Here is a 19854-nt window from a genome sequence, read left to right as displayed (position 1 = left end):
GCAGGCCTCGATGTGTCAGGGACCAGGAAGTCCAAAAGGGACGCATCCGATGGTTCATGACAGTCGCTGTCATGTTGCTGCTGTCTGTGCCATTGGAATGCCCCCCTGAGGTTTTGCACCCTGGTGTCCCACTGTAATTTTTCCCCCTTCAGTGTGTGCCCTACTGTGTTTTCCTCTCTGATGCACCATGTAATTCCTGAGGTGTGTTCTTCGATATTGCACCTTGACCTCGTAGGAAGGCGAGTTAGTACTACAGACCCCACCAGGACTCTGCCCTTTCTGGAATTATGGCTCCGAAAACCCCATGGCAATGAATTGCATCCACTGCCTACTTGGTACTACTGCTACAAGCACCCTATGTTTGACATATTGCCCCGTGTTGCCCCACTCACACCCAGGACCAATCGCTCCACTCTGTCCACTGCTAGAGACACCAGCCCACTCCAGGGCACATCAGGACATCTCCTTGCAAGGAATACCCCTAAAGGGACATCACGGGAGGATAGCTCAGCGGCAACGTGCTCACCTTGGAAACAAGACGACACAAAGCAAAACAGGTTCAATCCCCGGGTCCGCACTTAGACACCTTCGGGTATTAAGCGCCTTATAAATACGCAACTAAGAGACATATTCCTGTAACAGCGCCTCAATGCCCCCGGGCTGTGTGAGCGCTTTAAAAATGCAAATAAATAAAAAATCACAATGCCCACACAGGATAGTTGCTCCAGGTTTTCTACCAGGCTCTCCATTAACCTCCCCCACTAACCTTCTCAACCTGTATGCTTAAACACACAAAGCACTAAGCCACTGGCACACAGCAATTGAATAACCCCTCCAACGAAAAAATGCTACACCGCTACAACAAACTTGCGGTTCATATTCCCGGCCAATGCATCCTAGCACCACTGGAAAACATGGTTCCCCTCTGCAGGGCTTTAAGTGGGTCGGGGCGAGCCAGGGCTCAGCCCCGGCAGTCTCCAAATATTGCCCTTGAGCCAAGGCTCTCAGAACTGACTTCTCCGACCAGATCTCTTACTTGCAGTAATGTAAATACAAAGCAGAGTGGCAATACGATGCCTACGGGCTGCTGTGCGCTTAACACATGTGAATAAATAAATAAATACTGCTCTTCTCCAGGAGATGTCACTATTAGTCATGTTTATAATGACAATATCAGCTAAATACATTTTGAATTAGGTTGTTTTAAAACACATTAGCACCCGGGACGGGGCCCAGCCAACCAGGTTCCGTGGATTGTGGGCTGAAACCTCTACTGCTTTGGTAACCCGGGGGGCTAATGGCGTTATCATCCCTTTCCATGAGCTGGAACGGGGAGGTAACGTCCCGGTGCCCTTCGTTATAGGCCCTCGGTTGGTGCTGCCGGGCCATTACCCCTGTTCCAGCCCTTGGAACAGGGTGATAACGCCATATTATATTTAGGTATTGCCATTACAATGATGTTAATTAGTACATAAGAATCACTGATTTCTGTAAAAAATATATGGGCTTGCATGTTGCAGTGACCTATTTTCCTTATAACCCAAACAAGGCCACACAGGGCTGTACAAGACCCGGACTGTACGCAAGAAATCTCCTTCAAGGAGCTCCAGTAAACAAGCAACAGGGGGGAAACATGTGACAGCGACACACATAGGAGGAAATCGCTGGGGCACCTCGGAGCAGTAAAGTGTAAGGTAGAATGCCAAATGGTGAGCAGGGTAGTGAGGGGCGCAAACAATCAAGCCACAACATGACCAAGCAAGACATCATAAGGGCTTGACAAGACATAGCACAACATTAGAAGTCGCAGCAAAAGACCCAACAATTCAAACAGTCTGGTCGCCTCCCCGCACTCTACCAGCAGCCATTTCCCTTTCTCACTTCGCTACTGTCTCTCGCGCTCTCACTCTCTCTCACTCTCTCTCTCAAACGTCGTCTATCACATATATGTCTGGAAACTGGCATGTGAGGTGATGGGGCAGTCTGTAGACTCCAATCATTGCCATAAGAGAAGTGTTCAGGGTTGTGGGTGGCATGGGTTGAGAGAAAGGGCAGCCTGAGCAATGGAGAGACCAGGTGCCCGCTACTCCTGCCTTGGTATGTTGATTGGCAGGGTCTGCGCCATCTCAATCCTCAGTGTAACTTCTCTAAGGGGCGGTGATCAGTAGGCTCTGCCGGTGCTTTGCCTGAAGGCGGGCAGGGGGAGATGCTATAATCCTGGCTGTTTCTCCCAGAAGTCTTCCCCTGTGTCTCCAAAATGCCTCAAACACCTCTCCCACTCTGCACACACCCAAAGGGCAACAATGGATCCCCCCCACCTCCCTACGCACCAGGGGTTCAGGTAACTCCTTAATTCACTTCCAGAATGATGCTGGAACTCTGCAGGGGGTTCTTCAAGGGGAAGCTGCCAGGATAAAAAGTGGAGTGTGGATGGTTCAAAATGCCCCCACAAAACTGAGTGCCCAACCCTCATTTCACTGCAGCCCCATATTTGCAGTATCCGGGGTCCCTTACCAGCAATAGATTTTCTGACAGATATCATTGGACCGCTCTGTGCGGGAGCCAAGAAATGGATTCTGGCAAAAGGCGCCAGGACACACGGTTCCATGATCTCAAACTAGAACAGTTACCCCAGAAGCTAAGAATGTGAAGGCTGCCCGCATCAGGCCTCAGACGCAGCTGTGCCAGGTGGGTACCCCATGTGTGCCCCGGATCTGGGCGCCCAAGAAGCAAAGATGGCCGCGTCAGACCTCAGACGCAGCTGTGCCAGGTGGGGCTCCCATGTGTCCCCCGGATCTGGGCTCCCCAGAAGCAAAGAACGTGAAGGCTGCCCACATCAGGCCTCCGGCGGAGCTGTGCCAGGTGGGGCTCCCATGTGTCCCCCGGATCTGGGCGCCCAAGAAGCAAAGATGCCCACATCAGACCTCAGACGCAGCTGTGCCAGGTGGGGCTCCCATGTGTCCCCCGGATCTGGGCTCCCCAGAAGCAAAGAACGTCAAGGCTGCCCACATCAGGCCTCCGACGGAGCTGTGCCAGGTGGGGCTCCCATGTGTCCCCCGGATCTGGGCTCCCCAGAAGCAAAGAACGTCAAGGCTGCCCACATCAGGCCTCCGACGGAGCTGTGCCAGGTGGGGCTCCCATGTGTCCCCCGGATCTGGGCTCCCAAGAAGCAAAGATGCCCGCATCAGACCTCAGACGCAGCTGTGCCAGGTGGGGCTCCCATGTGTCCCCCGGATCTGGGCTCCCCAGAAGCAAAGAACGTCAAGGCTGCCCACATCAGGCCTCCGACGGAGCTGTGCCAGGTGGGGCTCCCATGTGTCCCCCGGATCTGGGCTCCCCAGAAGCAAAGAACGTCAAGGCTGCCCACATCAGGCCTCAGACGCAGCTGTGCCAGGTGGGTACCCCTATGTGTCCCCTGGATCTGGGCTCCCAAGAAGCAAAGATGCCCGCATCAGGCCTCAGACGCAGCTGTGCCAGGTGGGGCTCCTATGTGTCCCCCGGATTTGGGCTCCCCAGAAGCAGGCCACATCAGGCCTCAGATGGAGCTGTGCCAGGCGGGGCTTCCATGTATCCCCAGATCTGGGCTCCCCAGAAGCAAAGAACGTCAAGGCTGCCCACATCAGGCCTCAGATGGAGCTGGCCAGGCGGGGCTCTCATGTGTCCACCGGATCTGTGCTCCCCAGAAGTAAAGATGCCCACATCAGGCCTCAGATGGAGCTGTATATCACATACAGGGGTAGCCGCCTGACAATAGTTAGAGCATACTCTTGGTACTGTATGCCTTTATTCAAAAAGGAGGTTGTGGTGTTTGCAAAGGTCACCACTAACCTAAACTTGTGTCAAAGTCTAATGGACCCCAAGAGGGTGAAAGCTACATGCACATTCATTCGTACATGTGAGAACAAAAGTTATACAAGATGTATATTTATTACAACAAGCTCATCGACCAACAACACTCAAGGTGTGGCAACTTGATGCTTTCCTTTAGACTTTGACACAAGTTTAGGTTAGTGGTGACCTTTGCAAACACCACAACCTCCTTTTTGGATAAAGGCATACAGTACCAAGAGTATGCTCTAACTATTGTCAGGCGGCTACCCCTGTATGTGATATATTGTTACCTCAGCCTAAGGTTCCGCCAGTTGGGCTGGCCCTCCAGTTAATACTCAGACGGAGCTGTGCCAGGCGGGGCTCCCATGTGTCCCCATTCCTCATAGGAATTATGCATTCCTGGCAGGTAGGCAGCATGGCCCTGATTCGTGGAATTATTTGCGTGTAAAACGGGGGTTTGCGTGCCATTCTGTCCGCAAATCCCCATTCGTCAAACAGGGACTTGCGGGCAGAATGGCGCGCAAATCCCGGTTTACACGCAAATAATTCCATGAATCAGGGCCTATGTATGTCTGTCGTCCAGTTTCTCTTTCCTATCACCTCGCCCCCAAACTTCCTCCTCCTTTCCACAGACTAAGGTCTCAGGCCACACCTTGGCAGGGTCCCAATATGCCACCCTTTGGACAAGGCAGCCCAGAGCGGTGATGGGCGCAGTATACATATTGGATACCACTGCATCAACCCCATCCCATGGTCCACCAGCTCCCCCCCCCCCCACATCCCCCGCCTCCCCCCCCCCGCCCTGCATGTCTCTCCCCCTCCCTCGCTCTTATCTTTGTGTTTATTTGGTCTCTCTCCAGCTGCCTGAACTCAGAGCGGGGTGGGGGCGTGGGAGGGGAGCTCCTAAACTCCAGGGTAAAGCCCTAGAGTGGCAGCTGCCCCCCTTCCTCTCCCTCCTGGCCGGGGTCTGTGAGGGCTGGGGCCCCTGTGCTTCACCCCATCGCCTCCTGTGTGCCACTGCCAGCCCCCCTACTAGAGAGGGTAGACGGGCGGGGGCCTGGCACTGCAGGGCAGAGCTCCAAGAGTAATGGCAAGACTACAGGCTGCAGTGGAAACGAGGAGTGGGCACTTCTCCTTCCCAGCTCGCGCAAACCCTCCATGTGGGTGGGGGTGGGGGGGGGGGGCTGTTCCCGCCTCCATCTCCTTCCACGTAAAGAATATACTCCGAGGCACTATACGCTGCCGGGCAGAGCTCCCCACTTCCTGCCCCGGACGGGAGAGTGGGAGGAGAGATTGGGTAGAAAGAGGTGGGGGCACTAGGAGTGCCAAGCAACAACACTCCAAGCAGAGTACTCCAGTGTCATTCCATCCTGAGAAGAGCCCGCAGTGTAAGGCTGTCCTCAAGGACCAGGGCTGCCAGTTTGCAGGCAGCTTAGATGCCCCCTTCATTTGGAGGGTAGGAGGAGGAGAAGTGTGGACCAGCGTGGCACCCTGGAAGGTGGGTGCCCTCAAGGAGCAGGTCTGCCAGCTTGCAGCCAGCTTAGATGCCCCCTTCATTTGGAGGGTAGGAGGAGAAGTGTGGACCGGCGTGGCACACTGGAAGCTGGGCGCCCCACCACGAAATAAGGCAGGGCACCCGAAACGGGCAGAGACTTCAAAAGGCGGAGGCCTCACACTATTCCAATGGACAGTGGACTTCTTGGCCTTCCCCAACACCTACGCCAGTCGCCTTACATCTGCTCGGTGATGTCCATTTTCCTTGGCGCAATGACCTCCTGCGGTTTTGTGGCGGCGTTGCCAGGGTGCCCATAAAGACTTGCACTCTTAGGATGGCCAACGCGAGCGTGGTGCAGAGCTCGGATCTCCAGGCCACGGTGAGGCTCAGCCTGGAGGCCAAGGCCGCCATCACGCTGGTCTACGGGCTGCTCTTCGTGTGCGGGGTGCTGGGAAACACGCTGGTGATCCGGGTCATCCAGAAGATGCGGGCCCGCTGCCTCATCCAGGCCTCCGTCAGTCACCACCTCTGCAGCCTGGCCTGCTCGGACCTGCTGGTGCTGCTGGTGGGCATCCCCACCGAACTCTACAGCATCATCTGGGCGCCCGGCCCCTGGCCCAGCGGCACAGTGGGCTGCAAGGGCTTCTATGCGCTCTGGGAGATCTCGAGCTACGCCACCATCTTCAACATCCTGGCCTTCAGCTGCGAGCGCTACCTGGTGACCTGCCACCCGCTGCGGGTCAAGCTGATGCCCAGCTCGCGCACCCGGAAGCTGGTGGGGCTGGTGTGGGCGACGGCCGTGCTCTCCGCCCTGCCCACCCTCTTCACCATGGGCATGGAAGACGCCTTCCTGCCCTTCCGCCAGGCGGGCCAGGTGCCGCGGGCGCCGTTCTGGATCTGCACCAACCTGCTGGCCCAGGAAGCCCTATTTGCGGTGACCATCTTGCTGTCCTTCGCCCTCTACGTGCTGGTGCTGCTGGCGGTGGCGGTGACCTGCCGGAGCATGATGCGCGCCCTCCAGCGCAGCCAAGCGGGCGCCATCGCGGTGCGGAGCCGCTCGGGCGCCGTCCAGGTGCTCGCCAAGTGCCGGGGTACGGGCAAGACCTGCATCCGCAGGCAGAACATCCTCATGCTGGGTGAGTGGCCTTTCCTAGCCGCCAGCTATGCGCGGCGCCTCCTGCCATGTTACCCCAGCGGGCCAGCCACACAAGGACAGGGGGAGGGCCACGAAGGCTTGCCCTCTGATTGGTGTGTAAGGGTGTCATTCTTTCTATCTGCATTCCTTGCTTTGTTGTGTTTGAGGGGTGGCCCTGTGGGGCTGGAGGGGATTGTAGAGCTGTGTCATGGGGTTAGTAGTTTCTACACTCCCCAGCCTTAAACTGGTCTTCCTATTTGATTTCCACCCTAAATAACAAGAGGCTGCATGTCTGTCCCCCAGCCATGAATACAATCGGGGCCTTCATCACACACAAAGATATCAGACAGGCTGAGCCTCAGGTGGGGCTAACCAAGCTAGCATTGCCCATCACACGCCCATCACTTTGCATTCTGGTACTTGTAGTCCTGGATTTATGGGGGGGGGGGGAATACAAAATGATATGACTCAAAAAGCCAGAAGCTTCAGAACATCTCCAAATTGGCCGGGCCCTACTGCTGTGGATTTGGGGACATTGGGATGGATGAGTAAAGGGAGTCCTTAATCCCCCTTCCTTCACTCGAGATGGATGTCTGGGAGTGACAGCTTGGATAGCAGATCTTTCTCTGTGCGGGGTGAAAAGGGAGGAGATCTAGACTGTTGGAGGGGGAGAGACTGCCAGGAAAAAGAGGCTGCTGTGGAAAGAGTGAGCCTGAACAAAGAGTCGAGACTGTCGTGGAAAAACGGACCACGGAGCAGAATGAAAGAATGTGGCAGACGAGTTAAAGCACGGTAGATAGAGTGCAGCCTCACTCCGGAGGCATATTGCCTGCTAGTCTTAAACTGAGAGACTGTAGGGCAAGAAAGGAAAGCGGAGCAAAAGCCGGAGCATGCAGGGGCAAAAGCGGGACCATGCAGGGGCAAAAGCGAGACGATCCAGGGGCAAAAGCGAGAGCATGCAGGGGCAAAAGCGAGAGAAAAGCAGGGGTAAAAGCGAGAGCATGCAGGGGCAAAAGCGAGACGATCCAGGGGCAAAAGGGAGAGCATCCAGGGGCAAAAGCGAGAGCATGCAGGAGCAAAAGCGAGAGCATGCAGGGGCAAAAGCGAGAGCATGCAGGAGCAAAAGCGAGAGCACGCAGGGGCAAAAGCGAGACGATCCAGCTGCAAAAGCGGGAGCATCCAAGGGCAAAAGCGAGAGCATGCAGGACAAAAGCGAGAGCAGGCAAGGGCAAAAACGAGAGGATCCAAGGGCAAATGCGAGAGCATGCAGGAGCAAAAGCGAGAGCATGCAGGGGAAAAAGCTAGAGCATCCAAGGGCAAAAGCGAGAGCATGCAGGGTCAAAAGCGAGAGCATGCAGGAGCTTAAGCGAGAGCATGCAGGGGCAAAAGTGAGAGCATGCAGGGGCAAAAGCGAGAGCATGAGGGATCAAAGCCGGAGCATGCAGGGGCAAAAGCGAGAGAAAAGCAGGGGCAAAAGCGAGAGCATGCAGGGGCAAAAGCAAGAGCATGCAGGAGAAAAAGCGAGAGCATGCAGGGGCAAAAGCGAGAGCATGCAGGATCAAAGGCGAGAGCATGCAGGGGCAAAAGCGAGAGTATGCAGGATCAAAGCCGGAGCATGCAGGGGCAAAAGCGAGAGAAAAGCAGGGGCAAAAGCGAGAGCATGCAGGGGCAAAAGTGAAAGCATGCAGGGGCAAAAGCAAGACCATGCAGGGGCAAAAGCGAGAGCATGCAGGGGCAAAAGCGAGAGCATGCAGGATCAAAGGCGAGAGCATGCAAGGGCAAAAGCGAGAGCATGCAGGGGAAAAAGCGAGACGATCCATGGGCAAAAGCGAGAGCATGCAGGAACAAAAGCGAGAGCATGCAGGAGCAAAAGCGAGAGCATGCAGGGGCAAAAGCGAGACGATCCAGCTGTAAAAGCGAGAGCATCCAAGGGGAAAGCGAGAGCATGCAGGACAAAAGCGAAAGCATCCAAGGGCAAAAGTGAGAGCATGCAGGGCAAAAGCGAGAGCATCCAAGGGCAAAAGCGAGACTATGCAGGGGCAAAAGCGAGAGCATGCAGGGGCAAAAGCGAGAGCATGCGGGGCAAAAGGGAGAGCATGCAGGGGCAAAAGCGAGAGCGTGCAGGGGAAAAAGCGGGAGCACGCAGAAGCAAAAGCGAGAGCATGCAGGGGCAAAAGCGAGAGCATCCAAGGGCAAAAGCGAGAGCGTGCAGGGGCAAAAGCGAGAGCATCCAAGGGCAAAAGCGAGAGCATGCAGGGGCAAAAGTGGGAGCATGCAGGAGCAAGAGCATGCAGGGGCAAAAGCGAGAGCATGCAGGGGCAAAAGCGAGACGGTCCAAGGGCAAAAGCAAGAGCATCCAAGGGCAAAAGCAAGAGCATGCAGGGGCAAAAGCGAGAGCATCCAGGGGCAAAAGCGAGAGCATCCAAGGGCAAAAGTGAGAGTATGCAGGGGCAAAAGCGATATGATCCAGTGGCAAAAGCGAGAGCATCCAACGGCAAAAGCGAGAGCATGCAGGGGCAAAAACGAGAGCAGGCAGGGGCAAAAGGGAGAAGATGCAGGGGCAAAAGCAAGAGCAGGCATGGGCAAAAGTGATAAGATGCAGGGGAAAAAGCAAGAGTATGCAGGGGCAAAAGCGAGAGCATTCAGGAGCAAAATGGAGAAAATGCAGGGGCAAAAGTGAGAAGATGCAGGGGCAAAAGTGAGAAGATGCAGGGGCAAAAGCAAGAGTATGCAGGGGCAAAAGCGAGAGCATGCAGGGGCAAAAGCGAGAAGATGCAGGTGCAAAAGCAAGAGCATGCAGAGGCAACATTGAGAAAATGCTGGGTCAAAAGCAAGAGCATTCAGGAGCAAAAGCGAGAGCAGGCAGGGGCAAAAGCGGGAACATCCAAGGGCAAAAGCGGGAGCATGCAGGAGCAAATTGAGATGGTAGGAGAAACAGTGCATATGAAACAAGCATTAGCAAAGCCAACCGTTTTGGCGTTTACTGCTGTTCTTTGCAATTTACATTTTTAGGCACCAGGGTATAAGGAGGGGAGTGCAGAATTTCAGGGGAGGATGCAAGAAGGAAAAGGGGAAAAGTGCACAGGAGGAAGCCATTGAGAGAGGGTGCCATCAATGAGTAGAAGAAGGAAACATGAACAAGAAAGGTAAGAGTTGGAGAAGGAATCAGGGTGAGAGAGGAGATATGTTCAAAGTTGCCAGGGTGAGCGGGAGAGCAAGGGTGTAAGGAGAAAAGGTCAAAAGAGAGAGAAACAGCGCAGAGAGATAGTGACAACGCAAAGAGAAAGACAGTGCAGACAGCACAGTGAGAGAGAGGCAGTGCAGCGAGAGAGAGGCAGCGCAGCGAGAGAGAGGCAGCGCAGAGAGAGAGGCAGTGCAGAGAGAGAGGCAGTGCAGAGAGGGAGACAGTGCAGAGAGAGTGACAACGCAAAGAGAAAGACAGCACAGAGAGAGGCAGTGCAGAGAGAGAGGCAGTGCAGGGGCAGAGGCAGTGCAGAGAGAGAGGCAGTGCAGAGAGAGAGGCAGTGCAGAGAGAGAGGCAGTGCAGAGAGAGTGACAATGCAAAGAGAAAGACAGTGCAGAGAGAGGCAGCACAGAGAGAGAGGCAGTGCAGCGAGAGAGAGGCCGTGCAGGGGCAGAGGCAGCGCAGAGAGAGAGGCAGTGCAGAGAGAGAGGCAGTGCAGAGAGAGTGACAATGCAAAGAGAAAGACAGTGCAGAGAGAGGCCGCACAGAGAGAGGCAGTGCAGAGAGAGAGGCAGTGCAGAGGCAGCGCAGAGAGAAAGACAGTGCAGACAGCACAGTGAGAGAGAGGCAGTGCAGCGAGAGAGAGGCAGCGCAGCGAGAGAGGCAGCGCAGGGGCAGAGGCAGCGCAGAGAGAGAGGCAGTGCAGAGAGAGTGACAACGCAAAGAAAAAGACAGTGCAGAGAGAGGCAGCACAGAGAGACAGTGCAGCGAGAGAGAGGCAGTGCAAAGGCAGAGGCAGCGCAGAGAGAGAGACAGTGCAGACAGCACAGTGAGAGAGAGGCAGCACAGAGAGGCAGTGCAGCGAGAGAGAGGCAGTGCAGAGAGAGAGGCAGTGCAGAGGCAGAGGCAGCGCAGAGAGAAAGACAGTGCAGACAGCACAGTGAGAGAGAGGCAGTGCAGTGAGAGAGAGGCAGCGCAGCGAGAGAGGCAGCGCAGCGAGAGAGGCAGCGCAGCGAGAGAGGCAGTGCAGAGAGAGAGGCAGTGCAGAGAGGGAGACAGTGCAGAGAGAGTGACAACGCAAAGAGAAAGACAGCGCAGAGAGAGGCAGCACAGAGAGAGAGGCAGTGCAGGGGCAGAGGCAGTGCAGAGAGAGAGGCAGTGCAGAGAGAGAGGCAGTGCAGAGAGAGTGACAATGCAAAGAGAAAGACAGTGCAGAGAGAGGCAGCACAGAGAGAGAGGCAGTGCAGCGAGAGAGAGGCCGTGCAGGGGCAGAGGCAGCGCAGAGAGAGAGGCAGTGCAGAGAGAGAGGCAGTGCAGAGAGAGTGACAATGCAAAGAAAAAGACAGTGCAGAGAGAGGCAGCACAGAGAGAGAGGCAGTGCAGCGAGAGAGAGGCAGTGCAGGGGCAGAGGCAGCGCAGAGAGAGAGGCAGTGCAGAGAGAGAGGCAGTGCAGAGAGAGTGACAATGCAAAGAGAAAGACAGTGCAGAGAGAGGCAGCACAGAGAGAGGCAGTGCAGAGAGAGAGGCAGTGCAGAGAGAGAGGCAGTGCAGAGGCAGCGCAGAGAGAAAGACAGTGCAGACAGCACAGTGAGAGAGAGGCAGTGCAGCGAGAGAGAGGCAGCGCAGCGAGAGAGGCAGCGCAGAGAGAGAGAGGCTGTGCAGGGGCAGAGGCAGCGCAGAGAGAGAGGCAGTGCAGAGAGAGTGACAACGCAAAGAAAAAGACAGTGCAGAGAGAGGCAGCACAGAGAGACAGTGCAGCGAGAGAGAGGCAGTGCAAAGGCAGAGGCAGCGCAGAGAGAGAGACAGTGCAGACAGCACAGTGAGAGAGAGGCAGTGCAGTGAGAGAGGCAGCGCAGCGAGAGAGGCAGCGCAGCGAGAGAGGCAGCGCAGAGAGAGAGGCAGTGCAGAGAGAGAGGCAGTGCAGAGAGGGAGACAATGCAGAGAGAGTGACAACGCAAAGAGAAAGACAGCGCAGACAGAGGCAGCACAGAGCGAGAGGCAGTGCAGGGGCAGAGGCAGTGCAGAGAGAGAGGCAGTGCAGAGAGAGAGGCAGTGCAGAGAGAGTGACAATGCAAAGAGAAAGACAGTGCAGAGAGAGGCAGCACAGAGAGAGGCAGTGCAGAGAGAGAGGCAGTGCAGAGAGAGAGGCAGTGCAGAGGCAGCGCAGAGAGAAAGACAGTGCAGACAGCACAGTGAGAGAGAGGCAGTGCAGCGAGAGAGAGGCAGCGCAGCGAGAGAGGCAGCGCAGGGGCAGAGGCAGCGCAGAGAGAGAGGCAGTGCAGAGAGAGTGACAACGCAAAGAAAAAGACAGTGCAGAGAGAGGCAGCACAGAGAGACAGTGCAGCGAGAGAGAGGCAGTGCAAAGGCAGAGGCAGCGCAGAGAGAGAGACAGTGCAGACAGCACAGTGAGAGAGAGGCAGTGCAGTGAGAGAGGCAGCGCAGCGAGAGAGGCAGCACAGAGAGAGAGGCAGTGCAGAGAGAGAGGCAGTGCAGAGAGGGAGACAGTGCAGAGAGAGTGACAACGCAAAGAGAAAGACAGTGCAGAGAGAGGCAGCACAGAGAGAGAGGCAGTGCAGGGGCAGAGGCAGTGCAGAGAGAGAGGCAGTGCAGAGAGAGAGGCAGTGCAGAGAGAGTGACAATGCAAAGAGAAAGACAGTGCAGAGAGAGGCAGCACAGAGAGAGAGGCAATGCAGTGAGAGAGAGGCAGTGCAGAGAGAGAGGCAGTGCAGAGGCAGAGGCAGCGCAGAGAGAAAGACAGTGCAGACAGCACAGTGAGAGAGAGGCAGTGCAGTAAGAGAGAGGCAGCGCAGCGAGAGAGGCAGTGCAGCGAGAGAGGCAGCGCAGCGAGAGAGGCAGTGCAGAGAGAGAGGCAGTGCAGAGAGGGAGACAGTGCAGAGAGAGTGACAACGCAAAGAGAAAGACAGTGCAGAGAGAGGCAGCACAGAGCGAGAGGCAGTGCAGAGAGAGAGGCAGTGCAGAGAGAGAGGCAGTGCAGAGAGAGTGGCAATGCAAAGAGAAAGACAGTGCAGAGAGAGGCAGCACAGAGAGAGAGGCAGTGCAGTGAGAGAGAGGCAGTGCAGAGAGAGAGGCAGTGCAGAGGCAGAGGCAGCGCAGAGAGAAAGACAGTGCAGACAGCAGAGTGAGAGAGAGGCAGTGCAGTAAGAGAGAGGCAGCGCAGCGAGAGAGGCAGCGCAGCGAGAGAGGCAGTGCAGAGAGAGAGGCAGTGCAGAGAGGGAGACAGTGCAGAGAGAGTGACAACGCAAAGAGAAAGACAGTGCAGAGAGAGGCAGCACAGAGCGAGAGGCAGTGCAGGGGCAGAGGCAGTGCAGAGAGAGGCAGCACAGAGAGAGAGGCAGTGCACCGAGAGAGGCCGTGCAGAGGCAGAGGCAGCGCAGAGAGAGAGGCAGTGCAGAGAGAGTGACAATGCAAAGAAAAAGACAGTGCAGAGAGAGGCAGCACAGAGAGAGAGGCAGTGCAGCGAGAGAGAGGCAGTGCAGGGGCAGAGGCAGCGCAGAGAGAGAGGCAGTGCAGAGAGAGTGACAATGCAAAGAGAAAGACAGTGCAGAGAGAGGCAGCACAGAGAGAGGCAGTGCAGAGAGAGAGGCAGTGCAGAGAGAGAGGCAGTGCAGAGAGAGTGACAATGCAAAGAGAAAGACAGTGCAGAGAGAGGCAGCACAGAGAGAGAGGCAGTGCACCGAGAGAGAGGCCGTGCAGGGGCAGAGGCAACGCAGAGAGAGAGGCAGTGCAGAGAGAGTGACAATGCAAAGAAAAAGACAGTGCAGAGAGAGGCAGCACAGAGAGAGAGGCAGTGCAGCGAGAGAGAGGCAGTGCAGGGGCAGAGGCAGCGCAGAGAGAGAGGCAGTGCAGCGAGAGAGAGGCAGTGCAGAGAGAGTGACAATGCAAAGAGAAAGACAGTGCAGAGAGAGGCAGCACAGAGAGAGGCAGTGCAACGAGAGAGAGGCAGTGCAGAGAGAGAGGCAGTGTAGAGGCAGAGGCAGCGCAGAGAGAAAGACAGTGCAGACAGCACAGTGAGAGAGAGGCAGTGCAGCGAGAGAGAGGCAGCGCAGCGAGAGAGGCAGCGCAGAGAGAGAGGCAGTGCAGCGAGAGAGAGGCCGTGCAGGGGCAGAGGCAGCGCAGAGAGAGAGGCAGTGCAGAGAGAGAGGCAGTGCTGAGAGAGTGACAATGCAAAGAGAAAGACAGTGCAGAGAGAGGCAGCACAGAGAGACAGTGCAGAGAGAGAGGCAGTGCAAAGGCAGAGGCAGTGCAGAGAGAGAGACAGTGCAGACAGCACAGTGAGAGAGAGGCAGCAAAGAGAGAAAGGCAGTGCAGCGAGAGAGAGGCAGTGCAGCGAGAGAGGCAGCGCAGAGAGAGGGGCAGTGCAGATGCAAATGCAGCGCAGAGAGAGAGAGAGAGAGGCAGCGCAGAGAGGGAGGGGCAGCGCAGATAGAGAGGGGCAGTGCAGATAGAGAGAGGGGCAGTGCAGATAGAGAGAGAGGGGCAGCGTAGAGAGAGAGAGGCAGCACAGAGAGAGAGAGGCAGCAGAGCGAGGCAGCACAGAGAGAAAAGCAGCACATAGAGAGAGAGGGGCAGCGCAGAGAGAGGCAGTGCAGAGAGAGAGACAGTGCAGAGAGAGAGGAAAAGGCAGCGCAGAGAGAGTGGCAGCACAGAGAGAGAGATGCGGCAGAGAGAGGCAGCACAGATAGAGAAAAGCAGCACAGAGAGAGAGGCAGTGCAGAGAGATGCAGCATGGAGAGAAAGCGCAGAGATAGAGAGAAAGCGCAGAGAGAGTGAGAAAGCGCAGAGAGACAGAGAAAGCGAGAAAGTGGCCGCGCAAAATTCTAGAGAGGGTGCCATCAATGATGAGAAGGGGGAAACATGAAAGAGTGAGAGTGGCAGTGTAAGAGGAAAAGGGACGGTGTGAGAGGAAAGGTGAGAGAAAAAGGGCTGTGAGCAAAGGCAAGAGATGGAGAAGATGGAATGCGGGTGCAAGGGGAGATCTCTTGAAGGGAGCCAGTGTGAGAGGGAAATGAAGGGCATAAGGAAGAAAGGTGAAAAGAGAGAGTGCATAGAGTGACATCGAAGAGGGAGAGTGACAGCGCAGAGAGTGACAGCCTAGAGAGAGAGAGACATCGCAGAGAGAGGGTGACAGCGCAGAAAGAGAGAGTGACAGTGCAGAGAGAGTGACATCGCAGAGAGAGTGACAGTGTAGAGAGTGACAGCCTAGAGAGAGGGTGAGAGCGCAGAGACAGGGTGACAGCGCAGAAAGAGAGAGTGACAGCGCGGAGGGAGTGACAGCCCAGAGAGAGATAACCAGCGCAGAGAAAGTACGCTGCCTCTATCAATTTGATACATTAATGTTTGCAAAGGTCAAGCATTCCTTGTAAGCAGAGGCAGACACTTCTTGGGTATTGAAGAGGCGCCTGTAACAGGAGCATTTGGAATAAATGGCATTGGACACTTTCTAGCTGGTGGCTTCTGTACGGCAGCAACAGGTAACTGGAAAGTACACCCGGTGAATACGTACACAGTAGAGGAAGTGCAGGGCAGGGCTCTAGACTCGGAACAGTGACTTGCTCACGCCTAGGTCAGGGCCCCGCAGCCTTTGGCTCTGGGGGTGACTTCGAGCGCACCTCCCATTACCTCCACATCCACTCTTCCTCGTCCCAGTACTTACTTCATGAGGCCCCTGCCTCCGACACAGGACCTTCTTCTATTTCTTTAAATTCCTATAACTCCTCCCCCACATCCACGTCACTCAGTTTAATTTTTCCTGCCTCCGGCAGGTTGGACTTTTTCTTCCCGGTGCAGGGCACTGGGGAGCACTGATTGCTGGCCCCCTGGGCGGGGGGCTGTGTGGCGGGGCCCTCGGCCCCCTCGGGTGCGGCGCTGCTCCTGGGCCACCTGCGGGGCTTGGGGTCACAATTGAGCGGGATTGCCTTGCTCGGTTCTTTGCTGGGCTCCGGACCGCAGGGTGAGCATTGTGTCCCGGGTCCTGCATGGCCCGGGGGAAGGTAAGGAGAGGGGAGGACTGGGCTTGATGTTTTTCCCCTCTCCTCCTGTTTTGGCCATCTTGATTCGACAGGCCTTTTCCTCGTGCTCTGTGTACACATCTTTACGGGAAATGATGGCAAGCACTTGGCAGTATGGGCTAGCCTTCCCTTTTGTTGTGTGGCCTCTCTGCTTCTTGTCGTGGGGTGACAGTGGCAGAGAGTCTTTGAAAGTGCGGGGGCTCTGTTCTGTCGCAGGCATGTCACATACCACCCGCTCCTCAGACACACACAGCACAGGATGCACCGGATGTTAGCTGCATTCTCTGGGGGAAGGTAAGGAGAGGGGAGGACTGTGCTTGATATTTTTCCCCTCTCCTGCTGGTATGGCCATCTTGACTCCTTCAACATGCCGTTTCCTCGTGCTTTGTGTACACATCTTTGTTGGAAATGATGGCAAGCACTTGGCAGTATGGGCTAGCCTTCCCTTTTGTTGTGTGGCCTCTCTGCTTCTTGTCGTGGGGTGACAGTGGCAGAGAGTCTTTGAAAGTGCGGGGGCTCTGTTCTGTCGCAGGCATGTCACATACCACCCGCTCCTCAGACACACACAGCACAGGATGCACCGGATGTTAGCTGCATTCTCTGGGGGAAGGTAAGGATAGGGGAGGACTGTGCTTGATATTTTTCCCCTCTCGTGCTGGTATGGCCATCTTGACTCCTTCAACATGCTGTTTCCTCGTGCTCTGTGTACACATCTTTATTGGAAATAATGGCAAGCACTTGGCAGTATGGCCTAGCCTTCCCTTTTTGTTGTGAGGCCTCTCTGCTTCTTGTCGTGGGGTGACAGTGGCAGAGAGTCTTTGAAAGTGCTGGGGCTCTGCTCTGTCACAGGCATGTCACATACTACCCGCTCCTCAGACACACGCAGCCCAGGATGCACCGGATGTTGGCTGCATTCTTTGCGTGCAGCCTGTGAAAACGGCGCAGATTTGGACGCGTCTGCAAGCGGCCTGAAGGGTACCAGCCTGGCATAGTCTACACTTTGGGTTCGAGTCTCTGCGGTGCTGACTCGGCATTTCATCCTTCCTAGACCGACGCATTGGAACGATTTAGAGCTTGGGGCTACCAGCTACTGGATACAGGGCTCAAGCCACCTCTCAGTAATGTGGCGAGTTAGTGGTGTGTTTGGGTCTGTGCTAGCTATGGACGCAGACTCCTTGTCCTGTCCTCTTCCTCTGAACTGCACGAGGGAAGGTCAAAGGAGATGATTTTCTTTTCCCTTGTCCGGCATGGAATTATAGAAAATGCATCATGGAAGTAATGGCCATTCAGAGGGTTCCCAGTGTCTCTTCTTTTAGGGCCTAGGTCCTCCGGTGCTGACGTGTTGCTTTCACGCCTCCTCTCAGACTTGTGGGAAGTGATATGGCACATGGTGGCACATGTCTGCGCTTAGAGGGGTTCTCAGAGCCCCTGGTGCCGGTGGAGGGGATGTCACTTCAGTGGGTTTTTCCAGTGTAGGAATACCCCAGGTGGGGGGTTGCCTTTGATGTCTGCTATCCGGGATGGATTGCTTTGCCCTGCTTTGTGACAGTACTCTGCCCTTTTGACGCCAGCCTGGTGGCTCCTCTGTCGGCTGGGGGGGCCCTGGTCTGCTGGACTTCTGGGCTGTCCTGTATCTTCCTTTTGCTAAGTCGGATCTTTTTGTGGGCTGACAAGCATGCTGTTATATTGTTGCGCAGGCATGCTTCAACGTCCTGTGATTTTCCTCTGGTGCAAGTGCAGTGACTGGCGGTTTTCCCTGGCTCCTCGTCTCTATCTTCTCTGAGGTGTATGGGACCGGTGGGTTCGGCTTCCTGGGTAATGGGCTCCTTCCGGAGGGGGGTATCGGTTGCAGTTCCTGTCTCCTCCTATCCAGGTTTGCATGGTTAGGACTTTGGTACCCAACTAACGGTCCAAGTAGTTGGCCATGGGATCCGTTCTCTAGGAAGGATTGTTGTGGGTTACCGTCTTGCCCGTTCCTCTCCCTGTTCAGGGTTAAGTTTTCTACTTGCGGGTGTTCCTGGTCCCTATGCCTTCTAGGATCTGTCAACTGCTTATGGGTCTCAAGACCCTGCACTGCTTGTCCAGACGTCTGGGGAGAGTGTACTCTGGATGTTGTGCAGGGGGGGCCTTGCTGGCTGGTCTGGGCTGGGTTCTCAGAAGGCAGTGTGTCTCGGCTCGCCTGTTGCTGAAGTTACGGGGCACGTGGCGTCTTGCGTTTTTTCAGTTCCTTGAGCCCGTCTTCGGTTATGTCCCCTGGTGTCTTATACTCTCTCCCACTGGTTTCCGACGTCTCGGCTTTCGTAGTTGTGTTTTCGGTGTCCCCAGCGCTGCGAGTATCCCTACAGTGGTGGCGGGGGGTTTCAGGTCTACAGGCTGAGGTGTGCATGGTCCATCCTCCTGTGGCCTCTCTTACTACCGACGCCAGCAGAAAGGGTCTACATTGGGGGTCCTCTCAGCTCAAGGGTTGTGAGATCTGGGGAGAGCCGGCGATCATCCAATTGGCAAGAGTTGTGCCATTGTCCAAGCTCTGGTGTACTACAAGGAGTTGCTGGACGGTCGGCGGTTTTGATCCGATCGGACAATACGACGGCCTTGGCATATGTCAACTGCAAAAGGGGTTCCGGCTGTTCCTTGAATGCTCTGGCAGCGCTGATAGGCACCTGGGAGAAATCTCATCTGGTGTCTCTGGTGGCCTCACGTATCAGAAGGGTGGACAATGTTCAAGCGGATCTTCTCAGATGCCGGTTTTCACTCCTCGGCGGAACTGGTCCTGTTGGCCCAGGTCTTTGCAGTGACCTGTGTCAGATTAGGGTCCCCGGTTCTACACCTGTTTGCATCCCCGGCCTCAGCAGAAGTTCGCCTCTTCTGCTCTCGGTTTCAGGCCGGGGGGATTGGGGAATGGACGCCCTCTCTGTACAGTGGCCTTGGGGTTTTCCTTTATGCCTTTCCGCCTAATCCCCTTCTGCCCCGGGTGGTTTGGCGCATCAGAGTGTCCAGGGTGACTGTGTTGTTGTTAGCTCAGTTCTGGTCCCGCCGGAGTTGGCTCCCCTCTCTGTTGGAGCTTCGGTCCTAGGAACCTTGGCTGATTCCGAGGTGGCCGTGTCCCCTTCAAGGGGATCTGCGGTTGGAATTCCACTGGATGCAATGGGCAGTGTGGCTATTGCTCAGTCTAGGTTGATATCTCAGGGGTTCTCAGATCCTGTAGTTGAGTACATAATGGATGCTCTTAGACCCTCCACTCTGAAGGTGTTCTGATAAAGGGCTTCCCCCTTGGGATATCCCTCTTGTATTACAGTTCCTACAAGGGCCTCCTTTTGAGCCCTTTTCCGAGATTGATATCAAACATCTCACACTGAAATCTGCTTTTCTTATTGCCTTCGCTTCTGCCCGTAGGCTTGGGGAGATTGGGGCTCTCTTATGTCACCCTCCTTTCCTGAGGGTGCTGCCAGACTCGGTGCTGCTGAGGTGTGGGCCGAAGTTCCTCCCTTAAGTTGTATCTCGGTTTTCACACCTCTCAGGATCTGGTTCTCCCTGACTTCTTTCATGATCCGAGAATGCATGAGGAGGTGGCTTGGTTTAACATTATGTCCGGCAGGACGTGTTGGAGTATTTGGCTAGGTTTGCTTTTTCCCACCAATCTGATAGTCTTCTGATTGCTTGTGGTCCGGCTGGGGCTGGGCAAAACGCATCTGTGGTTTCCATTTTCCGATTGTTCCGGGTTGTGATCCCAGTGCCTATATGGCTTTTGGCCTGCCTGTGCCTGCGCACGATCAGGGGCGGTCCACCAGGGGTTTGACGGCATCCTGGGCCGATGCAAGGAGGGTTTTTCTCTGCAAAAGATTTGTATGGCTGCCGCCTTGGCTGGTCTAGGGATTTCCATCAACCGCTATGGGTTGAGTTTCTCCCACTCGGGGGGTTGGTTCCTTCGTGGTTGGAGTTTTATCTGTGGGGATGTGAATTAAGAGTTATTGTGAGTGTGTTTGCTGCACTGTTTTTAGCTCTGTTTCTCATTGGGACCTTTTCTCCGTTGCTGCTTTGGTATACCTCATGAAGTAAGTACTGGGACGAGGAAGAGTGGACGTGGAGGTAATGCTCCGATTACTTACTGGTAATCTTCATTACTCATAGTCCTACTCTTCCTCGTCACAGTACTGACGACCCTCCTCACCCTCCCTGCGGG

At 55.5% G+C, this 19854-nt stretch overlaps 1 protein-coding gene across 1 annotated transcript in view; it reads left to right on the top strand.

Annotated features, from left to right (window-relative positions):
- The first annotated feature begins 5059 nt into the window (after window positions 1-5059).
- The window catches only part of LOC138520491 (G-protein coupled receptor 39-like), a 63620-nt gene continuing 48825 nt past the window's right edge, over window positions 5060-19854 (top strand). Inside the window, exon 1 of the mRNA XM_069632853.1 lies at window positions 5060-6574. Coding sequence (XP_069488954.1) covers window positions 5661-6574 — 914 coding nt within the window. The 5' untranslated portion in view covers window positions 5060-5660. The remainder of the gene's footprint in view (window positions 6575-19854) is intronic.

Source organism: Ambystoma mexicanum, chromosome 13, assembly GCF_040938575.1.
Source record: "Ambystoma mexicanum isolate Mex_15411 chromosome 13, UKY_AmexF1_1, whole genome shotgun sequence".
In the NCBI taxonomy this organism is placed as follows: domain Eukaryota; kingdom Metazoa; phylum Chordata; class Amphibia; order Caudata; family Ambystomatidae; genus Ambystoma; species Ambystoma mexicanum.
This window is presented reverse-complemented; position numbering and strand designations above follow the sequence as displayed.